General features: G+C 32.1%; 4 protein-coding genes across 7 annotated transcripts; 1 reads left to right on the top strand and 3 right to left on the bottom strand.

The window, feature by feature from the left end:
• Window positions 1–5983: 5983 nt before the first annotated feature.
• LOC129875130 (PI-PLC X domain-containing protein At5g67130) lies at window positions 5984–9085 on the bottom strand. The gene is made up of 8 exons (XM_055950562.1): window positions 8792–9085; window positions 8408–8530; window positions 8181–8318; window positions 7964–8062; window positions 7557–7860; window positions 6812–7035; window positions 6417–6503; window positions 5984–6217 (listed from the first exon to the last, which is right to left on the bottom strand). The coding sequence occupies exons 1-8, from the start codon at window positions 8879–8881 to the stop codon at window positions 6179–6181; spliced, it is 1104 nt and encodes a 367-aa protein (XP_055806537.1). The 5' UTR covers window positions 8882–9085; the 3' UTR covers window positions 5984–6178.
• Window positions 9086–13156: 4071 nt separating this feature from the next.
• On the bottom strand, window positions 13157–13991 carry LOC129874342 (uncharacterized). The gene is made up of 3 exons (XM_055949602.1): window positions 13816–13991; window positions 13596–13684; window positions 13157–13498 (listed from the first exon to the last, which is right to left on the bottom strand). Exons 1-3 carry the CDS (start codon window positions 13837–13839, stop codon window positions 13345–13347), a joined length of 267 nt encoding a protein of 88 aa, XP_055805577.1. The 5' UTR covers window positions 13840–13991; the 3' UTR covers window positions 13157–13344.
• A 3364-nt stretch (window positions 13992–17355) lies between these two features.
• LOC129873021 (COBRA-like protein 4) lies at window positions 17356–19936 on the top strand. Its single transcript, XM_055948006.1, has 6 exons — window positions 17356–17628; window positions 17742–17821; window positions 18211–18667; window positions 18743–18890; window positions 18987–19264; window positions 19653–19936. Exons 1-6 carry the CDS (start codon window positions 17571–17573, stop codon window positions 19934–19936), a joined length of 1305 nt encoding a protein of 434 aa, XP_055803981.1. The 5' UTR covers window positions 17356–17570.
• On the bottom strand, window positions 18768–24860 carry LOC129873020 (protein COBRA-like). 4 transcript variants are annotated; one of them, XM_055948004.1, is made up of 8 exons: window positions 24559–24854; window positions 23021–23100; window positions 22057–22513; window positions 21633–21792; window positions 21267–21544; window positions 20758–20884; window positions 20205–20274; window positions 18768–18856 (listed from the first exon to the last, which is right to left on the bottom strand). In XM_055948004.1, exons 1-8 carry the CDS (start codon window positions 24656–24658, stop codon window positions 18836–18838), a joined length of 1293 nt encoding a protein of 430 aa, XP_055803979.1. In that variant the 5' UTR covers window positions 24659–24854; the 3' UTR covers window positions 18768–18835. The 4 variants fall into 4 exon arrangements, with proteins under 4 accessions (XP_055803979.1, XP_055803977.1, XP_055803980.1 ...); XM_055948002.1 differs by lacking the exon at window positions 18768–18856 and having other exon boundaries at window positions 19995–20274; window positions 24559–24860; XM_055948005.1 differs by lacking the exon at window positions 18768–18856 and having other exon boundaries at window positions 19995–20274; window positions 22057–22478; window positions 24559–24577.
• Between the last annotated feature and the right edge of the window lie 282 nt (window positions 24861–25142).

Consider the following 25142-nt stretch of genomic DNA (forward strand, 5'->3'; position numbering starts at 1 on the left):
TTGAGGGATAATTGTAAATTGTTGTTGAGTACGATAGGTCATACATATATATGTGAAAGATCAACATCCAATCTTTTTGAATTATGTATTTAGTGTGAAAAAGAGGGTCGAGGCAGCATGTGATCCGGTGACTTCATGGCCACTATAAGAGATTAAGAAACTTAGCAATTGTGGGGTTTAAATTCCATAATGTATAATGTGTTATATATATATAGTTATATAAATGGATGTCAATGTCGGCCTCAAAAGTCCGACTGAGACAGTAGCAAGTAGAAAAAACGAGAAGCTGGTGAAGTACTGGAGCAAAATGCATGTTACCCCCTCGTGGGATTATCCCTATATATCCCATTGTCCTTTACTTTCTGTACGATTTTTATGTTTTATCACCCACAACATAACTCACACTTATTATTGCCTTGTTTTAATATATATATTTATTTTTATTTTTTTTGTCTCCTAGCCATATTTTTTTCAGTCCCCAATTAACATGATAATCTATTCCTCAACAAATATGTGTTCATCAAGCAAAGGACTTCAGTTTTTTTCATGATGGTATAATAAGTACTCCCTCCGTTCACAGATTTATATGATTTAGTTTGACTTGATACAGAGTGTAAGAAAGAAATACTAACTTATGGTCTAAAATAATTTATAGATGTTTGTGTAAATATAAATCAATACAATGGGTATATTTATATACATCGTAGTCTAAGATAAATAGAAAAATAATAAATACATGTATAGGAGATAAAATCCTATAGTCGGATAAGTAGATGAGTCCTATAAGTTGGCGAGGTTTGTGAATCTCCATTTTAAATTAAACATCAGTTGGTAACTTAGGTGGATCTATTAGGACTTAAACTTTATTGTTCTTGATTCTAGGACGATGCATTCTAAAGTTTTAGAAACTGAGTTCTAACTGTATTTCTTGTGCATATATATATTTATACAGTGAATGTTTTAGCACGTATATAGAGTCTGAGTCAAAATTACAGTATTCTACAAAACTTATATGTTCAAGCCTACATCAATCCCTGGTTGGTAACCTTATCAAAATGATAACTAACTTTATTGCTCTGTGAGTTTATATTATATGTAACTTAAACCCTTTCTTTTTTTAACGTTCAAAACATGTTATCACAAGTGCGGGGTGTATTGTACCTTCAAAATCAAATAGAGCTTGGTGATGAATGATGAATGATGATAGTTCCATTATTTATTTTTGTTTTTTGGTCTAGTTATTTTCACTTATCTTGTGAGAGGCCAATTCCAATGTTCACGTTTCTTTGTCTCATCTTTTGCACTTCATCTTGATATATATAGTATACATATTATATACGTGGCAACCTAGAATGTGGGGGACCTAAATATGAAGTTCTTATTGTTCTCAATAATCCAAAATTTATAACATGCAAGCAAACGACCTATTGAGGACTTTTACCTTTCCTAGCTTTGTCACTGTTCAAAGAAAACTGACCTATAAATATACAAGTGATCATAAGTCAACATTACTCTCTCAATATTCACGAGACCACATGGCTTACAATTCTCCTTTGCTTAGCTGTTTCCGTAATATGATCCAAATTAGATTCCCTTGAGGAAAACGAAGTAGAAATCTCCGTATTCAAACAAGTGAACTTATTATCATAGACGCTTAAATTTAGTACGTTTTGATGATTTGGCTAAATAGGTGGCTCGATTCAAATGCATAAATATGAATTAAATAGGCTATGTTAAATGAATCAGATAAGCAATTTCATGTTTTAATCCAGAATCCAGCCTAGAGCGGTACTCTCAGAATGAAGGAGCCTCTGATAATTGGTGGGGATGAGATCGATTTAATCTCTGATATGATAACATGTTGAAATGTGTGATTATCTAATCTAAAAGAAATTTTAGATAAAACAAATTTTTATTTACTTAATTATATTCTCGTCAGACTTGTACTAACAAAAAAGTAATTCTCGAAATTGGGAAAAGAAAATGTAATTTTCAATTGTGTGTATATATATATATATATATATATATATATGGAAAGCCATTATTCACTCTCTTCAGTTTTTAAGGAATTTCTGGGCTCAAAACATTCTTTACGCAATAAATATACAAATTAGGTAGTAGTAGTAGATTGCATGTGTTGCCATTGCACACTATAGTCAATGAACTTTAAAACAATAAAAAAGGACTCCACAAACGTCTAAGCAACCGGCTGCGAACTTGGAAAAAAAAGCGATATATGAATATTTGTTTTAGAATATGCTTTTTTCAAAAATTTTAAAGGTGCATATGATAATATATCGTATATACCAATAACATGAAGCCCACTATTCTCGCATAGAGAAAAAACGAACGAAGCAACGCTTAGAAAGGTTTGATCCACTTTATTTCTTAATTAATTAATACGAGTACTAATTAATGTTAGGTTAATCATGTTGATCTGATGCCTTATATTACTTTACTAGCTAGTATTATTTATTGATTTAAAAACATATCTGGATGATAGGAATTAATAATAGTGTATAAGTAGAACTTGTAGCATGTGTTAGATACCTGAAAACCCACCTAATCACATGCTCCACACCTTAATCAAGAATGAAGTTTCATCAGAAGTTTCTCTATGCTTAATTAATATATCTAGCAATAAGGGCTTAGAGTTTTGAATGGTTACATGTAATCTGATATCTATCGCTTTAATTATTAATTTGGATGTGTTAGAACTTTAAACATTTAGTATCAGAAGTTAAGTGCCAAATGACATTTTCAAGTAGCATTTCGACGAATTAATTGCATAAGCTATGTAATAGAGACAATGCAATAGTTTTGGGCCAAACAAAGAGTTATCAGTCGAGCAAGGGACAAAGGTCATCCTCACTGATCCAAAAATTCTAGTAAATGAAAGCTCATCCTAGCTAGCTCACAATAAATGATAGCATAATAATTTAATTTATATATATATAATTATATTTCGAATCAAATACAATTACATTGTCACTCTTTATCAAAATAATTTTTGGCTTGCTTAGACTATGAAAAGAGTTGGGTCTCCGCATAAATTGACGTGCTGAGAATATAATTAAATAATAAAAATGTGACTGACATCATAAGTAGTTTTAGATGAGCCATGGAGCAAAGCAACATGTTTATTGAATGTCCTTTAATTACCAAACTTCCGTAAATAACATTGCACAAAAATGCATACAAACTGGCCTCTTAGTCAACCTCCCACCCACCCACCACCAAAAGAAAATACAAAAAAAAGAAAAAAGAAAAAAGAGATTGGATCCTTTATATGCTTTTCTTTCATATTCTATTCTAAATTAACATCTTAATTGAATTAGTGAAATTTCAATTGGTTACGAGTTGTAATTTTATTAGTATAACACAAGTGCGTGATTCATAGTGTGATATCGATATACCTATAATTGCATGCACTCTCCCACTTCAAGCCTGTTAAATTTGATTATAGTTAGTGTTCCGCTAGAATTTATCAAACTTAATTTATGTAAAATAAACTTTATAAACTCTAGCCCTTCTTCTATACGTGAATACCATACACGAATTCTTGTATTAAAAAAAACTATAAAAGTAAAATCCCTCATTAATATTAATTCATGTTAGTTCTCCCATGAGATGGCGATTTATCAAAAATAATTTTTCTGCCTTATAAAAATAAAATTAAGGTTCATGTACAATATCCTTCCTCTAGCAGAACTCCCTTGTAGAATCAATTAGATATGTTGTTGTTGTTAGTATTCCCCACAACAATTCTAAGGTATCAAATCCTAATCAATCTATTTTATTCGTGAATCAGACAACTTTTTTCTTAAATTAGTGTTCAAATGAAAGTAGAAATATAGCTTTGTAGTTGGCGCTCATAATGAAAATCATAATTCTCCATCTCTATGTTGTTGGCATGTGATCTGGACGAATTGAAGGATAAAAGTATTGGATTTAAAATCTTAACACATCAATATAAAGTGCCTAAAAATAATACTCTTTGGCATATCATAGTTAATGCATCACTTTTTTAGAGTAGTAATTTTAAAAAGATAAAATAATATATATATATTAAAAGTAAAATAAATCACAATTTCCTATAATTAAAAGATTTAAGGGTCAAAAACACATGATCTAAACTATCCCATTTCATAGAGATTCATACCTGAATTTCTAAGAGTGTGAGTTTAATTTTCAACCAGAACTATCATCTAATAGTTAGCGAAACTCCTAGACGTTGACTAGACCAATTGTTTGTCTAGAAATGCTTCTAGGCATGTTTGTGCATAAAATTTTCGTCCACCTGGCATATATAACAACTGTATTTGCTGATATATTTATTTTTTAAAATAAATTTTTAATTGACTTCTTTAAAATCATAAACTCTCCCCTTTCAAGTTCTAGACATCGATACATTCTTTAAATTTATATGGTGATATTTTTAACCTTTAACCTTAATTTAATCAAAAAGTAATTTATTTAGATTTTCGATGGTGGTATTATTTTTCCACGTGAAATGCAATGTCGAAGAGTTTTTAAACAAAAGAGAGAGTGTACACACATCATCAGAAATTAATCGAGGTGTGTTTTGCTAACTATTAAATGATAGTTCAAGTAGGAAACTCACAATATTAATGATTCAGGTATGACACTCAAAAAAACTGAATAGCTTAAATGTATTTTTGATCCTTTAACTCTAATTAAAAATATTCAAAAGATATTTCAAATACCAGAAGAGAGGAAAAACCATTTGACTTCCGAATGGAGAAATGGTATCACATATTATAGGATACTATTAAATTAATTGGAGAAGAAGCAAAGAAAAAATGACAAAATTATAAATAAATAAATAAATAAATAATTGTGAGGAATGCGGTTCAAGTTATCCAAAGAAAAAGAGAAGTATATTATTGAAGACAAATGAACAACTGCCTTTCACTAATTCCTTGTAGTACGCTAGGAGGTGCAAATCATTGAGTAGTCCACCAACAAATGTTTCAATTTTGTAATCTAAAAATTGGGGGGAAAATGCTTCTATAATAACTTAGTAATTATTATAATAATATATAATTCATAATTCAAAACCCAAATTGCTGCATCCTGTACCCCATTCTTCACACAAAACAGTGTGCATAATATTTTGACATTATAAAAAAAAAAGTAAAAAAAGTTAGTGTTTGTAGTAATCTTAATTTTTTATCATGGATATCATAGTTTATGTCATGCCAGTTGTACGTGTCTCTATCTCTTTGAACATCAACAAAATACATCAGACCACTTAACTATTTCATGCACAAAAAGTATATTTGTTTAATAATGAGTTCCACCTTTTTTGTGTGTGTAACGATTGTCAGCTTTAATTTACAGCTCCTAATGACAAATTTGGTCACGTTAAAAAAATTGTTGATAACTAAAAACAAATACAAGTTGTCATCAATAATGTTGATGGTGAGCAGAACGTTGTTGAATCATAGAAACATCATAGTATTATGGTGTGATCATTGAGTATCAAAGATTGTGCATAATTGTAATCAGAGACTTTTTTATTCCAAACAAGAAATTGTATATCAATTACTATATAATGAACTACTGTGTAGGGTTGAATTTGCATGGGTCAAAATAAATTAAATTAATAAATAAATAGATTATTCATCTGTTCAAAAGTTACTTGAATTTAAATAGGTTGAAAGACAGTCTAAACTTAACTCATCCAATTCTGATTATGTTTTAATTGTTTTATTTATTTTTTCATATTTTATTTTTCGTTTTTATATTATGTCTATATATAACATATCAAAATATTTTGATAATATTTCTTATGAAATAATTTGGGCTAAATATTAGCGAAACTTTTGATTGGATGAAATGCCTAAGAAAGTTGGTCAGGTTATGATTTCTTGGCTAATTTTATCTATTCTAATTGATGGTAGTCTTTTAATATGTTTTAGAAAAGTATACAATGAAAACACCACGTATACCATAAGACTAACGGATAAAACAGACCTTTTTGTGTTCATTTATATTTCCTCTTCAAAGGTACAAAACCTTCAATTGTTGCTCATATCATATACAACAATTCCATGAACATCGAGAACTAACCATGCCCATTATTTTTTTTCTATAGATTAAAATTAAAAGAAAAGAAAAGTGTTTATTTTTTAAAGATTATTCATTTTCCTGGTCATGATCGAGAAGTGCAGCTTCCTGGGGTAGATCCCTTCTGCAGCAAATCAAGAATTGACATCAGTCACATATTTACTTAATATGACACATCCACTATATATACTCTTCATAAAATGAAATCTTCACTATAAACTCATCCAAAGACCATTTTTAGCTTGGCAACAAATTAAGTATAGGCATATATAGTTACAGAGTATATGCTAAATTAGTCACAATTAATTTTAGTGTTCACTCACCGCACAAGAATGTACGTCACCACACTGGCATAATAGCTGCCCATTGAGAGTATCTGTAGCTAAAAATGCACCTCCTCCTTCACTTCTCTGTATCATTCATTCCAAACAACAATTTTTTAGCGAAAAATGTCAATTCATGGCCTCTGAAATTACAATTAAGGGATAGACATGCAAGGTGTTACTTTATCGGTTTTTAATTTGTTTATCTTACTTTTCATTTTAACATGTTTCATAAAAAATACCTTCTTTTTTTTTTGTCAACTATTTGATTTTAACTTTTCACCTAATATGTTTTAAGAGCATTAGAGTCAAAAGTTTGTTTTATTTTTTTTAACATCGTATCAGATTAAAATCAGATAAATAAATTGAAACGAGAAATAGTAAAAAAAATATACCTTGTAAAAATCAACTGCAATGAAATTAGCCCAGCGATTGGCAGCAGCATCGTGACAACTCATTAGCATGTCAAGGAGGTCCCCTGAGTTTTGAACACAAGCTAATGGCTTCAATGGAAGTGACCTAAAGTAATTTACCAACACCAATGATTTACTTTTATCATTCATTGCTGATGACTCTGCCCTATTAGGGCAACTTCCTCTTTCCATTCCTCCATCCCCATCTGCACATTCCACAATATTTGTGGCATTTACGAGAAAAATCAGAGTATTAAGTTTGAACTATTAACATATTAGTCGTGTAAAAGTTAAAACTTTTATGTACAATCACAGTTTGAGGGGCTAAATCGACCTTTTATTCCCAGTAAACGGCTTAATCTGTCCATGTTAAAACGGGTTAAACCCAAAATGACTCATCAAATTATAGGATCAAAACACATTTTAACCAAATAAATGTTAAGTTGAATCATGTCTCATTAATTTATAATCATGAACTAATCTGACTTAAGTGACTAATTTGTAGGTAAACTACTTGAACTTGAATGACTTTATTGATATAAAACAAACATAAGGGAATTTGCTATAGTTTGATGACTATTTAAGTTGTTCATTTCAAAATATGGGACATGTTGAATCATGACGCATGGATTTATTCATTTTTAACAAGCTCATGTTTCACTTAATCCGTCCAATTGCCATCTATATAGGTAAATTATTCACGAAGCATGATTAGTGAGACACTTACATTGATTTTCGACCATGTAATTCCATTGGTAAGCAATCCCTTCACTCTGTTCTTTGGATTTGATGGAAGTAAAAACAATTAGTCTTTGGTTATTAGCCACCATGTCACTCACAAGGGGCCAGTCTTGACCACTTTGGGGCATTTTTGCCACAGGAAACCAATATTTCATTAGTCCTGCATCTGTAAACACTTTGGTCAAACCATTTGGGGTCTCTACATAATCTTCCAAGATTAAAGTCACAATTTCTGATGGATTTGCTGATAAAAAGTCTGCAATTTCCTTCAATGTGTCTATTGCTGGTTCCTACTCAGCCAAATTTCGTTGAAACAAGACACTAATTTAATCGATTGATGTAAATATGACCGGAAAAAAAACACGAAGGGTCGCGAAATGAAATAGAACTTACAAATGCAGTATAATCGTGACAGTGGCCTCCGAATGAGTGGCACAACCATATATTCCCATCGAAATCATAAGTATCAAGCATTAAACCCCGAACACCATTCTAAAAATTTAACAATGTTAAAGATATGATTAAGTAAATAAAATTCACTCGATTCGACTGTTATAGCAGCTAAAAACAATATTCAATTCAAGCAATTTTGAGTTAAAAGGAAATGTACATTGAGTTGTTGAGTAATAGTATCTTCTTGATTGGTGGGGGTTACTCTGGGTATCCCAGTGTGTGATGGCTCTCCCTCAATGGCAAAAGCATTATGGGTCGTCAGAAATGCATACTTGTTGAATGGTAGAGAACTATTCTGTAAGCCCAATTATAAAATCCAGTAAAATTCAATAGCCCAATTACAACATAAGCCCAATTATAAAATCCAAATGTTTACATACATACCACTAACTTAAACGGATTTGTGCCAGTTGATCTAACACATCTGTCGCCTTGAAAGGATAGAGTACAAGACAAACAATAAAGCCCAGGCCCACAATCTGCGTCTGATGAACATTTATCATCGAGCTGAATGAGACATTCCAACCCAAAAAAAAAGAAAAAGAAATAAGAAGTACGAAATTTAAATTTTGAATTCGTCTCTTAGTAAATGAATTAATTGGAATCAGAAGTTGAATGAAAAAAAGAAGCGGAAGCAGCGGCCTATGAGTACGATCGACCACACTCCCTGTCTTCGACTCAAACACATACAAATATAAAAATAAAATTAATTAATTTTTTTAATTATACCGACTCTAAATCTTGAATTTATAACCTGAGAAATTGTACCTTGCATGTTCCATTAGAGCAAGCGGCAGCGACAACGAAGAGTATGGAGAAAATGAGCAATAAAGGGGAAATGTTTTGTTGAAAACCCATAATTATGAAGATGAAAACAGAAGAGAGTGGTGAGAAAGAGTTTAATTATTAGAAGAAAAAAAGATGAAACAAGAAAGGGTATTTAAAGTATACTAAAATATCTCTAAGTTTGTTTTGAGGATTGGCTGAGATAACAAAGCCATAATTGTGGAGAAAGAAACTGACAGCAGAAAAAGCATAGGGATATGCTCTCTATACTATGATAGTGAAATGTGAAAATGAAAATGAAAGACTTTTCATGTTATTTATGTAACGCCACGAAAGCTTTAATTAATTACTTTTGGGATTGAAGAGATTATGGAAATTTCATAATTGGAGAATAATCTCAAGAGATTTACTACAATGATAAATGTTGACCAAAACAAAAAAGGATAGAGTTAATAAATGATATATATTACTCACTCTATCAAAATATTTGTCAAAGTTTTATTTTTTGCGAGTTAATTTGAGTTATTTTAGTAGGTATATTAAATTAAATTAATTTAATATTTTAAAATTAATATTAAATATTTAAAAATTATTCAAAAAATATTATAAGTTGTAATTTTTTATATATTAATATGATGGGAAAATATATATTAAAATATTAGTTAAAGTATATGTAATTTGACTTTTGAAAAATAAAATATGACAAATAATTAGAGACGGAGAGAATAGTGATTAGTGATACAGCCGACTCCAGGCTTGTTTGTTCAGCAACTCATCCTAACTTATTACTTTTAATAATAGTAATATTTAATTTGAGATGATGAAGAAGAGGAACCTTATTAACAATTAAGTACATTAAAATTGGCCACTTTCATCAGTGTTTTCACTTAGTAACAATACACACTGGGCGATTGAATTTAAATTACCTATTCAATTTATTTAGTCCGGTTAAGAAAAAAATATTTAAGGTCTGTTATTTCAGATTAAATTATTTCTTATTTAAGATGTAAGAATAAGTACATTTATCTGGCATGAAATCAGTTGAGGGAAATAATAGGGAGAGACTTGGGGCCTATACAAATTATTGGGTAATCATAAAATTATTACCAATTAAAGGAAAAATAAATAAATGAAAGATCGTTAAGTTTAGCATCCATAGTTTTGGCACTACTCATTATTCAAGGGAAAAAAACTATTCAGACTCAGTGTTTATATTAATCCAATGAATCTGTAGTGTATGTCATTTACATAAAATCTTATAATTTAATTATGATTAATTTAAAATATAACTTTTATTTTAATTAGGAAAAGGCATAAATCCCCCTTGAAGTTGTACCGAAAAGTCAGTTACAAACTTAAATTATCATGGCGATTTATTACACACCTAAATTACTTAAAAGTGAAACTATTACACACTTGAACGCATAACACCACTCTCATAGTATGTGATGTATTACACTCGCTGTCACGTGGCGCCACGTCAGAAATTATAATTTTTTATATTTTTTCTTTTCTTTTCTTTATTAATTAACTTTTTTTTATTAACTATATTTTATACTAATTAACTCCTAATTAATTATTAACTATTAACTATACATCCAATTTTTTTATTAACTATATTTTATACTAATTAACTCCTAATTAACTATTAACTATTAACTATACATCCAATTTTTTTATTAACTATATTTTATACTAATTAACTCCTAATTAACTATTAACTATTAACTATACTCCTAAATTATCATGGGTGATTTTTTTTATTTTTATTTTTACTTTATAGAATATCTGACAGCGTTTTTTTTTGTCACGTCAGTTGTAGAGGATAATAGCTTCACTTTTAGGTAGTTTCAGTGTGTAATAAATCGTCATAAAAGTTTATGTGTGTAACTTACTTTTCAATACAACTTCATAAGAAAATTTATGTCTATTCACTATTTTAATTCATCATTTACCTCTTTAAATGTGATTTAATGTGAACACGGCATGTCTATTTTTGTTTCCTTGTTTAAAGTCTTGCCTACTAACAATGAATGTATCACATGTTAATTGTAGAAAATATGTACAGTACATTAAAAGAGCGATTTGGACCGTCCAAGGAACATATCAACCCATTCATTCATCTTGGACTTTACGTTTTATTTTCCTCCGACTTTTCGTTCATCATTATATTCATTTTACTTTTAGTAGTCACCACTGATATAAAATTTTAAATTTTGTGATAGCAGATTGGTTGAACTGCTTTGTCCCAACATGAATTAATTACGAGGCTTTAATTAGGCGTTTGTACGACATTTGATGGAAATTGAAAAATATTTATTTGGAGGTTAAAAATAGCATTGCAAATACTTCCTCATATATATTAAAAACAGTTGTCCTAAAATAGTAATTAATTTAAACAATTAACAGAAAATTAATTATATTTTTTAACTTTATCATTAGCATTAATTATTCTAGTATTAAGAGGCACGTAAATAGATAAAGATCAAAGAATTAATAAGGGGTATATTAGTCAAATAACGTTCCTAATTAATGTTTTCTTAAGGGTTTTACAAAACCTTATCACGACAACTAAAATGAAATAAATGGAGTACTAATTTTAAGTATATTTACAAATAAGATTCCTCAATTTTATTTTATAAAAGTATTTGATTGAATACGAAATTTAAGAAAGGAAGAATACTTGTGGAACTTTTGTTAAAAATTCAATGAGATTTATGTGGCCAACAAATCATGTTGTTAAAGATTAAATGAGAAGTTTTTTAAAAATTAAATTATTATTAAAATATAGAAAGATGACACTTCATAGTTTATTTTTATTTGTCTATATTTGACTTAGCACACTCCTTAAAAAATAGTGAAAATTTCACAAATAGCTACTAGAAAAATTTTAATACGCCGAAATAGCTACGTAATAACATTTCGTAACTATAGCTATAACAACTTTTTATATAATTCGCATACCCGTTTGTATAATTCGCTGGCAATATACAAACATGATAAGTGTATAAAAATTCTATATTTATACATTTTTTAGGATTTTTTCAAAACTTATACAAATCAAATGTATAAATATTATAATTATATACATGATAGGGTAAGTATATACAAAATCTGGATATATTCAATTAGGAAATTCTGATAATAATAAATAAAATTATTAATTTATCATATCACTCTTTGAATACAACAACAACAAACCCAGTATAATCTCATAATGTGGGGTCTGGGAGGGTAGAGTGTACGCAGACCTAACCCCCACCTTGAAAGGTAGGGCGGCTGTTTCCGAAAGACCCTCGGCTTTAAGAAAGGACAAGATAAAAGGTCAGAGAGAGGCAAACATATAGAAAACAAGATGAAAACAGAAATAGCAAAAGGAAAAGTCGTGGTAGAGTGGTACGGGAAGAAAGAGGCATAACTACAATAAATAAATAAATAAGAAAAGATAAGATAGATAAGACAGTCAAAGTACAACGGCGCCACAACTATAAACAGCAATACAATGCAGAAATCAAAAGGCAATAAACAATGAGCAGAACTACAACTACTATGGTGCAAAGGATGAATCACTTAGCCTTTTATCCTAATCTGAGTCCTCCATAAAGGAAATTATAGTGCGCTAATGCGCCTACTAATAGGGTAGGATAACGCGACTATGTACTAACCTTCTACCCGAATGCGGGTCCTCCACACACTCCTATCTGAGGTCATGTCCTCGGTAAGCTGTAACTGCGCCATATCTTGTCTAATCACCTCTCCCCAATATTTCTTCGGCCTACCCCTACCTCTTCTGAAACCATCCATGGACAACCTCTCACACCTCCTCACTGGGGCATCTGTGTCTCTCCTCTTCACATGCCCAAACCACCTAAGTCGCATTTCCCGCATCTTGTCTTCCACTGAGGCCACTCCTACCTTGTCCCGAATAGCCTCATTGCTAATCCTGTCGCTCCTGGTATGCCCACACATCCATCTCAACATTCTCATCTCGGCTACTTTCATCTTTTGGACGTGAGAGACCTTAATTGGCCAACACTTCGCCCCATATAACATAGCCGGTCTAACAACCACTCTTTGAATATTATAATAAATTCAACATATGAGAAATCATTATATCACACTATGATAAATAATTTCTAGATTTTTTAAATTAAAAAATTTAAAATAAATATTTATTTTAATATAATAAATAAGTAAAAGTAAAAGAATAGAGTACCCAAAAAAAAAAATAGAACCAAGTGATCAGTACTCCCTCTTTATGGCCAAACGGGTGCAAGTCCATAAATTTATAAAGTGATTGTGACATCTCTTAAAAAAAATTACATCCTTATAGAAACACTGAAATTACATAGACCATCATGACTTTATATATATACCAGACAAAAATAAAAGAAAAAGGAACAAAGAAGTATGGACCAATGCTCGATTTTGGATTAATCGGTTCTCATATAAATATCAAACACGGAATAGCAAAATAAAATATCATGAGAAGCCGAAAGACAAGAAATATATATGGTTATTGGATTGAGATATGATCATTTGTTGTCGATATCAGAGAAGAAACGGTTGATAGATGGCATGATTTGCGGTGGACGAGTGCGTAGAAACTTTCGAAGGCTGTGTTTTGCATATTTCTCTCCTTCTTCTTCATTTTCAAGTACTCCCATGCTTCTATGAGCCTTATTGATCCTACAATTTTTATATACTAATTAAATTAATATTTTTCTTTCAAATTAATAATGACTCAACACACTTGACATGATTATAAGATTTGATTTTTTAATACCTGACATCAGGATTTAAGAGAACATTCCTTGTTAACTGGAAAACACACATTCCCGTTACAAATGTCATAGCCGCCATCAGTGGATATACCTGCATAGCAATAAGTTCAAAGTATTAATTCAATAATTAACAAAGGCTGAATCCATCAAATTTAAATCTTAAATAACTTGAAATATATATATACATACGTATTATAAAAGAGGGAATTAGTTGAGTATTACCTCGGGTCTAATCCAGCGCCCCATTTAGCGTAATGTTATGTTCTTGTATCAACTGGTTGGTACTGAGACTTGAAAAAAGAAAGAGCTTATAAGTGCTTGTAGTAGATTGATTATATATACGTTGAAGGTAGATGTCGTGTACGTTTGTCTTGTGTATTTCATTCGTTTATATAGCACTCCCTCAATCTACCTCTATTAATTACTAGTATTAATTTCTATACCATTGGAAAATTGGAAAGCAAGGATTGGCTGGATTAATTATGGACGTTTCCACCAATCCACATATGACAAGCTGAATGTGCAAGCTACCGAGGGCTTTGATTAATTACTCCATCATGTTTTATTATTATTTAATCCTCGTAGACCTGACACACTAAGTGTTTTATTAATGATGTTTTAAAACTCTAAATTTGATTATAATTATTTTATATAGTTATTTAATATTTAAGGGTAATTTGAAGAAAATAAATTCTTTTAATTTACTAAAAATGAATAAATAAAATAAAATATTTATTTATTCTTATTTTATATATTTGTCAAGTGAAATGATAGGAAGGGAATACACATCTTTCAGTGGGCTGGTTGATAACTAATTAGTTTTCTCTTGGAAAGCAATAAAACCAGGTGCGCCTGTAGCCTCTAGTTTTCAAGTTGACCTGCTAATTTAGCCATCTCATTTCTTGTTCTACAAGCCTCTTGACGACGACAATTCTATGATTAAAAAATTGCAAGTAATTTTTGGTTCATAAACTAGAAAGACTGCCGGTTCAAATCGATTTCAGAGACCATGAAACATAGCAATAATTTCACTGAAATTAGAGAAAATCTATGGGCACTGCATCCAAACGAGGGAATTTGATTTTTATTTATATTTTGACTTGGTACCAAAGCCAACTAGATACACCTTAATTAATAAGTCATATAAGGGTTCGAAATATAAAAAAAAAACATGAATAGATCAAAGAAGGTTCAACATCTACATAATTTTAATCATGTATAAATAGTGTAATTTTTCACATCATATAGATGAATATATATATTTTTTCTAATAAATATATTTCCCCCAAAAATTATATAGACTTTGTGTCAGATATATCATTATTAAAGTGAGTCAAACTGACCCGTGAGGGTCATATTGGAATAATTTTTAAACTGGGATGAAATCAATCGTTACGAAATTGTGTACTCAATAACCCCTTCCTTTGTTCAATTTTGGGTTGTTCTTATCTTGAGTTAATTAGATGAGTAAGAACAATTCATTAACATTCCTTCACCTGATCCTATTTAAATAAAGAAGCAGCATGAATAAGACGATCTATTGTGAGAAATTTTCTCTTCTACTTTTATTTAATTTTAGACTAAGAAAGTTAAAAGAGAAAATTACGCGAATTTGCAAACATATACTAGTTAATTAGCTAACTTAGCTATAGTTTGAATTAATTATGGCTCGCCGCTAACATTTAACTATAATTAGAGTTTGAGTTTTGTATATTTCGCACGATTATACAAACGTTGTGCGCAATTATACAAACATTGCGCGAGAATTGTATACCGAAATATACAAACACTATGAATTGTATAGCGAATTAGATAAACGTTGTGCACGAATTGTATAGTGAAATATACAAACGCTATAGAAAAACTGCGAATTGTATAGCGAATTATACAAACGCTGAGTGAATTATATAAACATTTCTATAGATATAGTTATAAAATGTAATTATCTAAACTATAGTTATAGAACATAATTAAGATATTTTTGAGTGGCTATATGCGAAAATTCTTCAAGTTAAAATTACAGAATAAATCCTTCGTTTGAGTAGTTTTGAACATTATTTAGATACCAGGCCCTATAGAATTGTCTTCAATCCAAACCAATATATTTGGGCCGGAAAGGGTGCCTCGTAAGTTAACAAACTGAAATATGGCCCAGTAATATCATGAGGCCTCCATCACCTAAGGGAAGATCTCCAGACCGTAGTCAATAAATTACTAAATACTAACTGTTCTCATGGAGAAAATTAACAACCCTCAAATCATATAGAAAAATTAGAAAGAACAACCAACTCACAAATATTCATCAATAAAATCTTTTTTCATCATATTTATTTATGATTGCATTTTATTTCCATCACTTTTAAATTTAGTGCAAACCGTCTTAATATAAGACATGTTGAAAATAATGCTGTATGTATCCGATCAAATGTATTTAGTAATCAATGCATAAAATGGAGTCAAACAAGAATATAACTTTGACGTCATAATTACAGAGCTCTACATCATTACTTCAAATTATGGTGAAAGAGTGTTTTTTAGAGAAAGAGGAATATGTATTGACGGTTTGTTGAGTGGAGTATTATAGAAGCGTTACGTTGATATTGATAGTCCCTTGCAACTCACTGCACACGCCAAACCACATGCAAACTCATATATATTCCGTAACTGGACTCGGAAGGACCTTAGCAACATATTCTTTTGTGTCTATATTTCCTTTTTTATCGCTTTTTCTTTTTCTTTATTACACATTTGATAGAACTACAATAAGAATTCATCTTTTTTTGCGCTACGGTATGACAAGCGAGGTCTGCTCAAGTCGTTGAGTATCTGCACCATTAATCGGTAGGTTGAGAGTTTGAGTCATACTGAAGAATAAGTGAAAACACTATTGATCATTTTTCTAGAGGTGAATGGGAAAAAAAGTATGTGTGGGGTGTAGTTGATGAATCATTGGAAACTAAAGAGACTTTGGGAACGTAACTTAGTTATTATATATGTCATGTGTAAGAAGGGGACTTGAGGTGAACTTTTGCAAGGTGTAACAACTTCTTCACTTTCTAATTTTGACTCACCACGTGAGATCTCTCTCTCTATATATATATTTCAAAATACTCAACAGGAGTATCTTTTTACATCATCAAAATACTCCCTCCGTGCACTTATATTTATCATTACGTTTCAATTTACGAGAGTCAATTTAAATAATCGTCAAAGTTACATTGAATTAGATTAGCTCAATTAATATTCGAAAAAATACTATAGTTTACGATCTTTCTCATATTAATAGGATGAAACATACATTCTACTCTCGAAAAGTCTAATTACATGACGAGTAAAAATGAAAGGAGGGAGTATATAACTTAAACTCGCCTAACTTATTATACCCAAGTATTCAACCATAAAGAAAACTACACTAACAAAACGATAGGATGATTAGACAATGGGGTTAGAAACTCTATTTCTATATATAGTCTTAACTGTATGTATAAGTCTAAAAGCTTCGATTTGCTTCTTAAACAAAGAGGTCATCTTTTCTTAGCAGGAAAATCACCGTTAGAATGTTATAATCACGTACATATCAAGGAAGTATTTCATTGAAAAATAATGAAAAAAAAAAAAAAGAGCTTGCTGCGTACATGTGACATATATATCACTTCCACTGACCAAATTAAATCCTTGCTTCAAGATTCAGAAAGTAGTACTCCAGCAACAATATAAATATTAGAGCTAAATGAACAAAAAAAAAATGGAACAAACGAACTGCACCATTTCTCCCTCATCTTGCTACGTACCAACAGCCAGTTGGTACATAAGAAATTACACATACTACGTACTTATATTAATTTTTCTCGTACGTCTACTCATATATAATTCCAACTATCCACCACTTATATTATTAATTATAACCATTTTGTAATAGATTGTGTTGTGAAGATCATATATATAGGCCTTTAATTTTTTTGTTTTGACAAATAAAAATGAGAAGTTTGATCGGAGTAGCTGGCTTCTTCTTAATTGCTCTCATTCCTCATGCAGGTCTTTTAAGTCTACAATACTCAATTTGTACTCAATTTTCCTTCTATTTTTTTTGTTTATTGCTTCTTTCTTTCCCCCTCAAACATAACATTTAATTTGTTTCATTGATGCAGTTGCATTTGATCCGTTAGATCCTAATGGGAATATCACTATCAAATGGGATGTTGTGTCTTGGACACCAGATGGCTATGTAGTAAGTTTCTGTTTTAATTGGACTTAATTTATATATACTTATAGTGTAAATTAGTGAATTTTAAAGTGTTGTAGACGTATGTGTTGCATGTTCTATTTTTCAACATTCTAATTCCATATATTATGACAAATATATGAGCGTGAATTATTCAAAAGTTGAACCCATTTGTTGTTTTGGAACTTAACAGTGAAGAGAATAAATATTTAAAATCACACCAGCTATGATTAATTAATCTTGCTCTAACATGTTGAAATACATGACGATTGTGTAAAAATATATCATCAGTGTATATAAGTTATAAGAATCTTTCGTTTTCTTAGCTTTTGCAAGTGGTTAATTAATTCCTAGCTAGATGACCATTTTTTACACATTATTGATGATACTTGTAGGCCACCGTAACGATGAACAATTTCCAAATGTACCGGCATATCATGACCCCAGGTTGGACCCTAGGATGGACATGGGCTAAGAAAGAAGTGATCTGGTCTATGGTGGGTGCACAAACCACTGAACAAGGTGACTGTTCTAAATTCAAAGGCAACATCCCTCATTGCTGCAAGAAGAATCCAACGGTAGTAGATTTACTCCCCGGAGTTCCTTATAACCAGCAATTCACCAATTGCTGTAAAGGAGGAGTCTTGGCTTCTTGGGGCCAAGATCCTCAATCTTCTGTCTCTGCCTTTCAAGTTAGCGTGGGCCAAGCCGGTACCTCGAACAAGACCGTTAAACTTCCTAAGAATTTCACTTTGCTTGGTCCTGGACCTGGATACACTTGTGGCCCTGCTAAGATCGTTCCACCTACCAAATTTTTCACACCTGATCTTCGACGCAAAACTCAGGCCTTGAGTAAGTCATGTTCATCAAGTTAATTTCACATATGATCATTGAACTTTATCCACTAATCACTGATCCTTTTTGCAGTGACATGGAATGTAACATGCACATACTCCCAATTTCTAGCACGAAAACACCCGAGTTGCTGTGTCTCCATGTCAAGTTTCTACAATGAAACCATCACTGCTTGTCCTTCTTGTGCTTGTGGTTGTGAGAACAAAAACAAATGTATCAAGTAAGTCTCTACCTACTTACAGACATATATTCGCAGAGCAAAAAGATTTGATTTCTCATATAGTACTGCACTTCTTATGACAAATATAATGTGTAGGAGCGACTCCAAACTACTGAGTGTGGTTGGGGTAAACACTCCAAGAAAAGACAATGCACCGTTGTTACAGTGCACACACCATATGTGCCCAATTCGAGTGCATTGGCATGTAAAGCTCAACTACAAGGACTATTGGCGAGTCAAGCTTACTGTGACCAACTTCAATTACAGGATCAATTACACACAATGGACTCTTGTTGTTCAGCATCCAAATCTTAACAATGTCACACAAGTTTTTAGCTTTGATTACAAGCCTCTAGTTCCTTATCAATCCGTCAGTAAGTACCTAATCTCTATTTAATCCAAACCAAAACATACAAAATCAAATTTACAGACTGCGAGTTATGTGAATTTGAAGAACTTAAGCTAATAATTTAAGAAAGTACATTAACTTTTACTTTTTTCGTATAATAAAATGAAAAAGGGGAGGTTGGGACATTTTGGACAGGTTGGATTATGACCCATTATTTATTTATGTTTTATGTATGACCCACTATTTGATCCATGATCCAAGCAAACTTTGAGAGGGTTGAATCATGACATTTATTTATTTGACCAGTTCTGACCTGCATAAGTTTGACCCAACTCGCCCATTCACTATCTCTAAACAAGATCATGATATGGGCAAACATATTGATCATGAGCCAATCTAAAATTCATATGCAGATGACACAGGAATGTTCTACGGCATGAAGTTCTACAATGACTTACTGATGGAAGCAGGGCCATCGGGGACTGTTCAATCAGAAGTGCTCCTCCAGAAGGACAAGGAAACTTTCTCCTTCAAGCAAGGATGGGCATTTCCCCGGAAAGTCTACTTCAATGGCGACGAGTGCATGCTTCCACCACCAGACACTTATCCATACTTACCCAACTTTGGCCATCATAACCCTGTTGTCTTAACAACATTGATATTTTCCCTGCTTTTCCTTTTTATTGTACTCTTTTGATCTATTCTCTAGTTTTGTCAGTCATTGAAAATTTTGAAGCTAAGCAACCACAAGCTTCCTATATATTAAATTCTTTGAAAGGACAAATTCGGTGTGTGCATAGGAATAACACACTGAATTCCACAGGGTCATTATAGGCATCGATATACGTATACTTCATTGTCATGAAACGCTCACAGAATGATGTTACATTGCTTAAGGAAGAGAGTTTACAGAATATAGCATTCACACAGTAATATTTAATTGAATACTGGAAAAGAAAGTGTACCTCAGCTGAGATATACAGCAAAATCGCATCACCATAGATCGAACAAAATGCAACTCCTTCTGCAAAGTATCTTTTTTACAATGTAGAAAGTCATTACAAGGCAATAGTGGAGAAAACAAGACTATCAAAGAATCTAATACAAGCAATACAACACTATGAACTTGACAAACCAACAAAATACAAAAAACATCTGACACAACTGCTAAAGGAGACTATGGTAACAGCCCTTTTAGGATGAAACTAATATATGCACACCACCAATGAGAACGCATGGCCATTGCGCAGCCATACCAACTCGCACGCCAATATTGGCAATAACACGAGTGTCAACCCAAAGATAACTAACTAAAACAGATATACTTTGCACTATACACAAATGATAATTCTTTAAATGTATGTAAGGACAACTGCCATCGAAGACGTCAGTGTCACCACTACTTTAATCAGAGAGACCTCCCATCGTGAACCAGCATTTGGCAAGTATGGATATGCATCAGGAGGAGGCATCACACAGTTATCAGCATTGAAATAAATTCTGTGAGGAAAAGCCCACCCCTTCTCAAATGTGAAAGTTGATGCATCCTTCCGGAATAGTAGCTCTGACTGGACATTTCCTGAAGGACCTGCTTGCATGAGCAGATCATTGTAGAATTTCACACCCCATAGCATAGCAGTGTCATCTGTAATAACATCCATAAGGTTAGTCGTATCATTTTCAATCTCTCAGCTGATCCTGTAGGTATATCTAGGTACCAAAAATTAAGTGTTGTAACAACCAAAAGTAATGACAATGTAGAGTAAATAAAAAATGGAGAAGCAGATCTCATTTTAGGACATTCCAATCTTCCAATTTTAGGTGCCTCAGAACAGCTCTTAGAAAGCCTTTTTCTTACATAAGGAAATAGTGGAATAAACATGAAATACTTCACTGCGTACCATATGTGAAATAAGCTATAGCAAGAATATTATTAGATGGACAGAAAAGCTGCTAATATATCTAATTCACAAATGAAACAGTGGCAGCTAAATGTCAGAGCATCTACAATCAGAATGAAGACTTACTGATTGATCCATAAGGAGTTAGTGACTTGTAATTAAAGCTGAATAACGTAGTGAGGTTGTCAAAGTTTGGATGTTGGACAACTAAGTTCCATTGTGTATAATTCATCCGGTAATTGAAGTTTGTTACAGTGATCTTCACTCTCCAATATTCCTTGTAATTGAGTTTCACATGCCAATGAATCCTAATTGGGCACATATGCTTTGTGCATTGTACCAAAGGAACGTAGTTGGTCTTCCCATGGTCTGATACAACTGAAGCTAGGTGTGGCGTTTCTGGACTGCAATGAAGCTTGAGAAGAAAGTAATTAATAAAAAACTTTAATAATAACAATGCTAAGAATTGGTGAAAAAATTTGCAAGTCATACTCTACACAACTCCCACGCTGAGTGCCATTACTCTGACAGCCACAAGTGCACGTTGGGCAGGGCACAATCGTGTCATTGTAGAAGGATGAGAGGGAGACACAACATGTAGGAGTCTTTTGAGCTAGGAACTGTGAGTAAGTGCATGTGACATTCCAAGTCACTGTCAAGGACAACATAAAAGGTTAGAACCCAATGTTCAATAAATTGCAACGTGTATCTTAATGAGCTTGACTAAAGTTTGTAAGGTTAAGATGTTCGGGCAGTTACATCTATGCTTCGAAAGGAAAAGAACAGCCTTCCCAGAGAAGGTTTTCCATATTATTAATTTACTTTTTGGCCGAGACGTCGAGGTGCTAAACTGTTAGGCACACAAGTTGCCAATCATAAGAAAGGAAAATGCATATACTTGAGCCAAGTAACTTACTCATAGCCTGTGTCACTCTTCGCCCATCTGCAGAGACGAACTTAGTCGGTTTTACAATTTTAGCGGGTCCACAAGTATAACCAGGCCCTGGAGCCTTTAACGTGAAGTTCTTAGGTACTCTCACTGTTTTATTGGTTGTTCCAGCAGCACCAACACTAACTTGAAATGAGCTAACAGCAGTAGCTGGATCTTGTCCCCATGAGTTGATCACTCCTCCCTTGCAGCAATTTGCAATCTGTTGGTTGTAAGGAGTTCCAGGCAGCATATCAACAACTGTTGGATCTTTCTTACAGCAATGTGGAATATTTTCTTTATATTTTGAACAATCTCCCTGCTCTGTTGTTTGACCTCCCATCATGGCCCATATGACTTCCTTCTTTGCCCATGTCCAGCCCAAAGTCCAGCCCGGTGCTTGAATATGCCTATATTGTTGAAAGTTGTACATTGTCACCACAGCCTATGAACTTCCAAACCGTTAATGATCAGAAGTTTCCAGTTTGAGAAATGCTTATCAGAAGAAAAAAAATTAAGAGAAGGGAGTCAAAAGGGACTGTCAAGCTTAAATGACCAAAACTATGTCCTGTATGCTGAAGCTATCCAGATGAATAAACTTCCAATCTAGATCTAGCTGCTGAAGAACATGAAACTAAGTTTTGTATTAACCCATAGAAAAAATTACTTAGAAACTGAATCTAAATTCAGGAAAAAATGACTTGGGATCCAAAAATAAACTGCATCCAAAAATGATTGCATCCATATTACTTAAATCCATTTAGCTAATATGCAAGCAAACTCAGAAAACTGAAAACTGGAAGAGCAACACGCATATATTCTTGGGAGTTGCAGAAGATGAAATATTTACTATATAGTTCGGCTTCGCCTATAGGGTGAAGGTGATCTATAGATCCATATAAGGCGGGTCTAGCTAGATTATCAATAGGTGATCAAGATTACTGTTACTTACCACATATCCATCAGGTGTCCAGTTGATCACATCCCATTTTATAGTAATGTTTCCATTTGGATCAAGTGGATCAAAGGCATCTGGTGAAAAAAGGAAAAAATAAAAAGTATTAGTTAAAAACCAGCTACTTCTTCCTACGCACAGTAATCTCTTTACAACGCAATAGCGGTGGGGAAGTGAAGACATGTTTCAGATATAATGATTAATATTGGTCCACAAAATAGACCAAGCAATGAATATGTTTCTCAATGAAAATATTTTTCCGAGAAGATTCTTCATACAATGCAGTGAACTCTTTTATAAGTCAATTCTGGTAGTAAATGCACAATTTAAGCTTAGAAATCTTAACCTTCATTTTAAATGCAACTTGTTATATAACTGTGGTACCTAAAGTTCTGCAATCTCACAATATGAATAACTACAAAGAGAAGAAAATTATTGTTTCAGATTGCTTAACAATTCTAGAGTAATTTCTAAGTTCATATCCAACAGATAAATGATTAAAGAACAGAAGCCCTATTTAAAGATGGGAGTCTACTATAATGATTTTCCTTCAATCTTATGTTTTGGAGAATGCAAATCTGCAAAGAAGAATCATTTTTTATATTTCACGACATCTTTTTAATCATATAACTTGACCATGATACCACAGAGGCTATAACAAGAACTATAACTTTTTCCATTATCCCGGTAAAGTAGTTTCTTAGTCACAACTCACAGGGAGGAAAGGAGCTAGCATCACATTGATTACCTCTCAAGGTTTAGATTAACCCAAGATTTTAAGTTGTTTATAGTGAAATTATCACCACAATTAAAATAGCTTCATTTCATGCTGTACATTCATTTTGTGCTAGAAAAGACACTAAAAATCTAATCTTGAAGCTCATTTTTTTCCAAGAATAGACCAAATCAACACCAAATGTCCTATTGCCTAACAGGATTTTGCTTGACTAGAAACAGAATACTGAAATTTCCAGTTCACAGAGTCCCTTGATACTTGATACTTGATATATATATATATATACATGTCCAGTCATAGCTAAGAGATATAATCGTTACCATAAAAAACAAATTTTTGATTCTTAAATCATAGATAAACAAGCTAATCTCTCAGAAAATAGCCAACAAAAGCAATTTTTGGCATTCAAGAAACAACCCCACATTAAGAGTAACAGGTTGATTTCTCATATTTCTCATTTGCTTAGTCAATAATAGTTGTTATCTTAAAAATTACTCTATAGTTTGCTCAACAACAACAACAAAAAAAAAAGTGACTTCCTAACATAATAATTACTCACTCCATTTCAATTTATTAATTTTAAATTTTTTTGTAGTCCGTTTAAAAAAAACACTTTTTTAAAATATGCTTAAAACCAAAAGATTAACCATACCATTCAAAAGCACTTATTTGATTTCTTAAACTTCGTGTCAACTTAAAATGAAGGAAGCATTAGTTGAGTAACAGCTGAGAATCAACTGTAACAGAAACCGACCTAAGCAAATAGTAAAATCCAAAAAAAATAGTCAAGATTACTAACCTGTTGAGTGGAAGCTGAAACAAGAAATCAAGAATAGTAAAAGTATGGTAGAAGCAAAAATTGTGAACAAGCTCATATTGGGGTTGTAGCAGCTGTACATTTTCTTGAACCTTCTTTTTGGTTTTTGGTTTTCTGTGTGCTACTACTGAAGGGGGGGGGGGGGGTGAAAATGGAGGACAAAGACTAAAGTGTCAAGTGGAAGAAGCTACAACTCTGATAAACTCGACTTTATTGAAGTGCTCGTAGATAGTGGCCACTACAATAAAATTACATATAGTAGTATGTTAGAAATAAAATAAAATAAATATTTGTGTTGATTTTCCCTTTTTATTAGTATGTAATCAACCACCAGCTTCAGTTTTAAAAATTCCATCTTCATATTGAAATATTTTGTTTTTCTTTGGGAGGCAGAGTTCCGGAATAAGAGAAATGAAAACATCAAAGTTCTTCAATTTTTATTTTTATTTTTTGCGTTCAAATTTAATGAAATAAATTGGGTATCTTGGGATATAGGCTACCTTTTCTTTTTCTTTTGGGGGTAGGGGAGTGTACATAGTGTTAATGAATTAGTAGACTAAAATTAA

The sequence above is a fragment of the Solanum dulcamara genome, chromosome 11 (genome assembly GCF_947179165.1).
Source record: "Solanum dulcamara chromosome 11, daSolDulc1.2, whole genome shotgun sequence".
In the NCBI taxonomy this organism is placed as follows: Eukaryota; Viridiplantae; Streptophyta; class Magnoliopsida; order Solanales; family Solanaceae; genus Solanum; species Solanum dulcamara.

Bases quoted from the DNA above. Each gene is read 5' to 3' on its own strand.
- LOC129873020 (XM_055948002.1), bottom strand. From the start codon at position 24,658: ATGTACAGCTGCTACAACCCCAATATGAGCTTGTTCACAATTTTTGCT. The intron at 21,545-21,632 runs GTATGACTTGCA...GCTTCATTGCAG, and splicing joins CAGCGTGGGAGTTGTGTAGA to TCCAGAAACGCCACACCTAG. The intron at 20,275-20,757 runs GTGGGCTTTTCC...ATTGTAAAAAAG, and splicing joins ACTTTCACATTTGAGAAGGG to ATACTTTGCAGAAGGAGTTG.
- LOC129874342 (XM_055949602.1), bottom strand. From the start codon at position 13,839: ATGGGGCGCTGGATTAGACCCGAG. The intron at 13,685-13,815 runs GTAATACTCAAC...ATTGCTATGCAG, and splicing joins GGCGCTGGATTAGACCCGAG to GTATATCCACTGATGGCGGC. The intron at 13,499-13,595 runs GTATTAAAAAAT...TAAAAATTGTAG, and splicing joins CTCTTAAATCCTGATGTCAG to GATCAATAAGGCTCATAGAA.
- LOC129873021 (XM_055948006.1), top strand. From the start codon at position 17,571: ATGAGAAGTTTGATCGGAGTAGCTGGCTTCTTCTTAATTGCTCTCATT. The intron at 17,629-17,741 runs GTCTTTTAAGTC...TCATTGATGCAG, and splicing joins TGCTCTCATTCCTCATGCAG to TTGCATTTGATCCGTTAGAT. The intron at 18,891-18,986 runs GTAAGTCTCTAC...TATAATGTGTAG, and splicing joins AACAAAAACAAATGTATCAA to GAGCGACTCCAAACTACTGA.
- LOC129875130 (XM_055950562.1), bottom strand. From the start codon at position 8,881: ATGGGTTTTCAACAAAACATTTCCCCTTTATTGCTCATTTTCTCCATA. The intron at 8,531-8,791 runs GTACAATTTCTC...TGTCTCATTCAG, and splicing joins GCTCTAATGGAACATGCAAG to CTCGATGATAAATGTTCATC. The intron at 6,504-6,811 runs GTATATTTTTTT...TGAATGATACAG, and splicing joins TTGCAGTTGATTTTTACAAG to AGAAGTGAAGGAGGAGGTGC.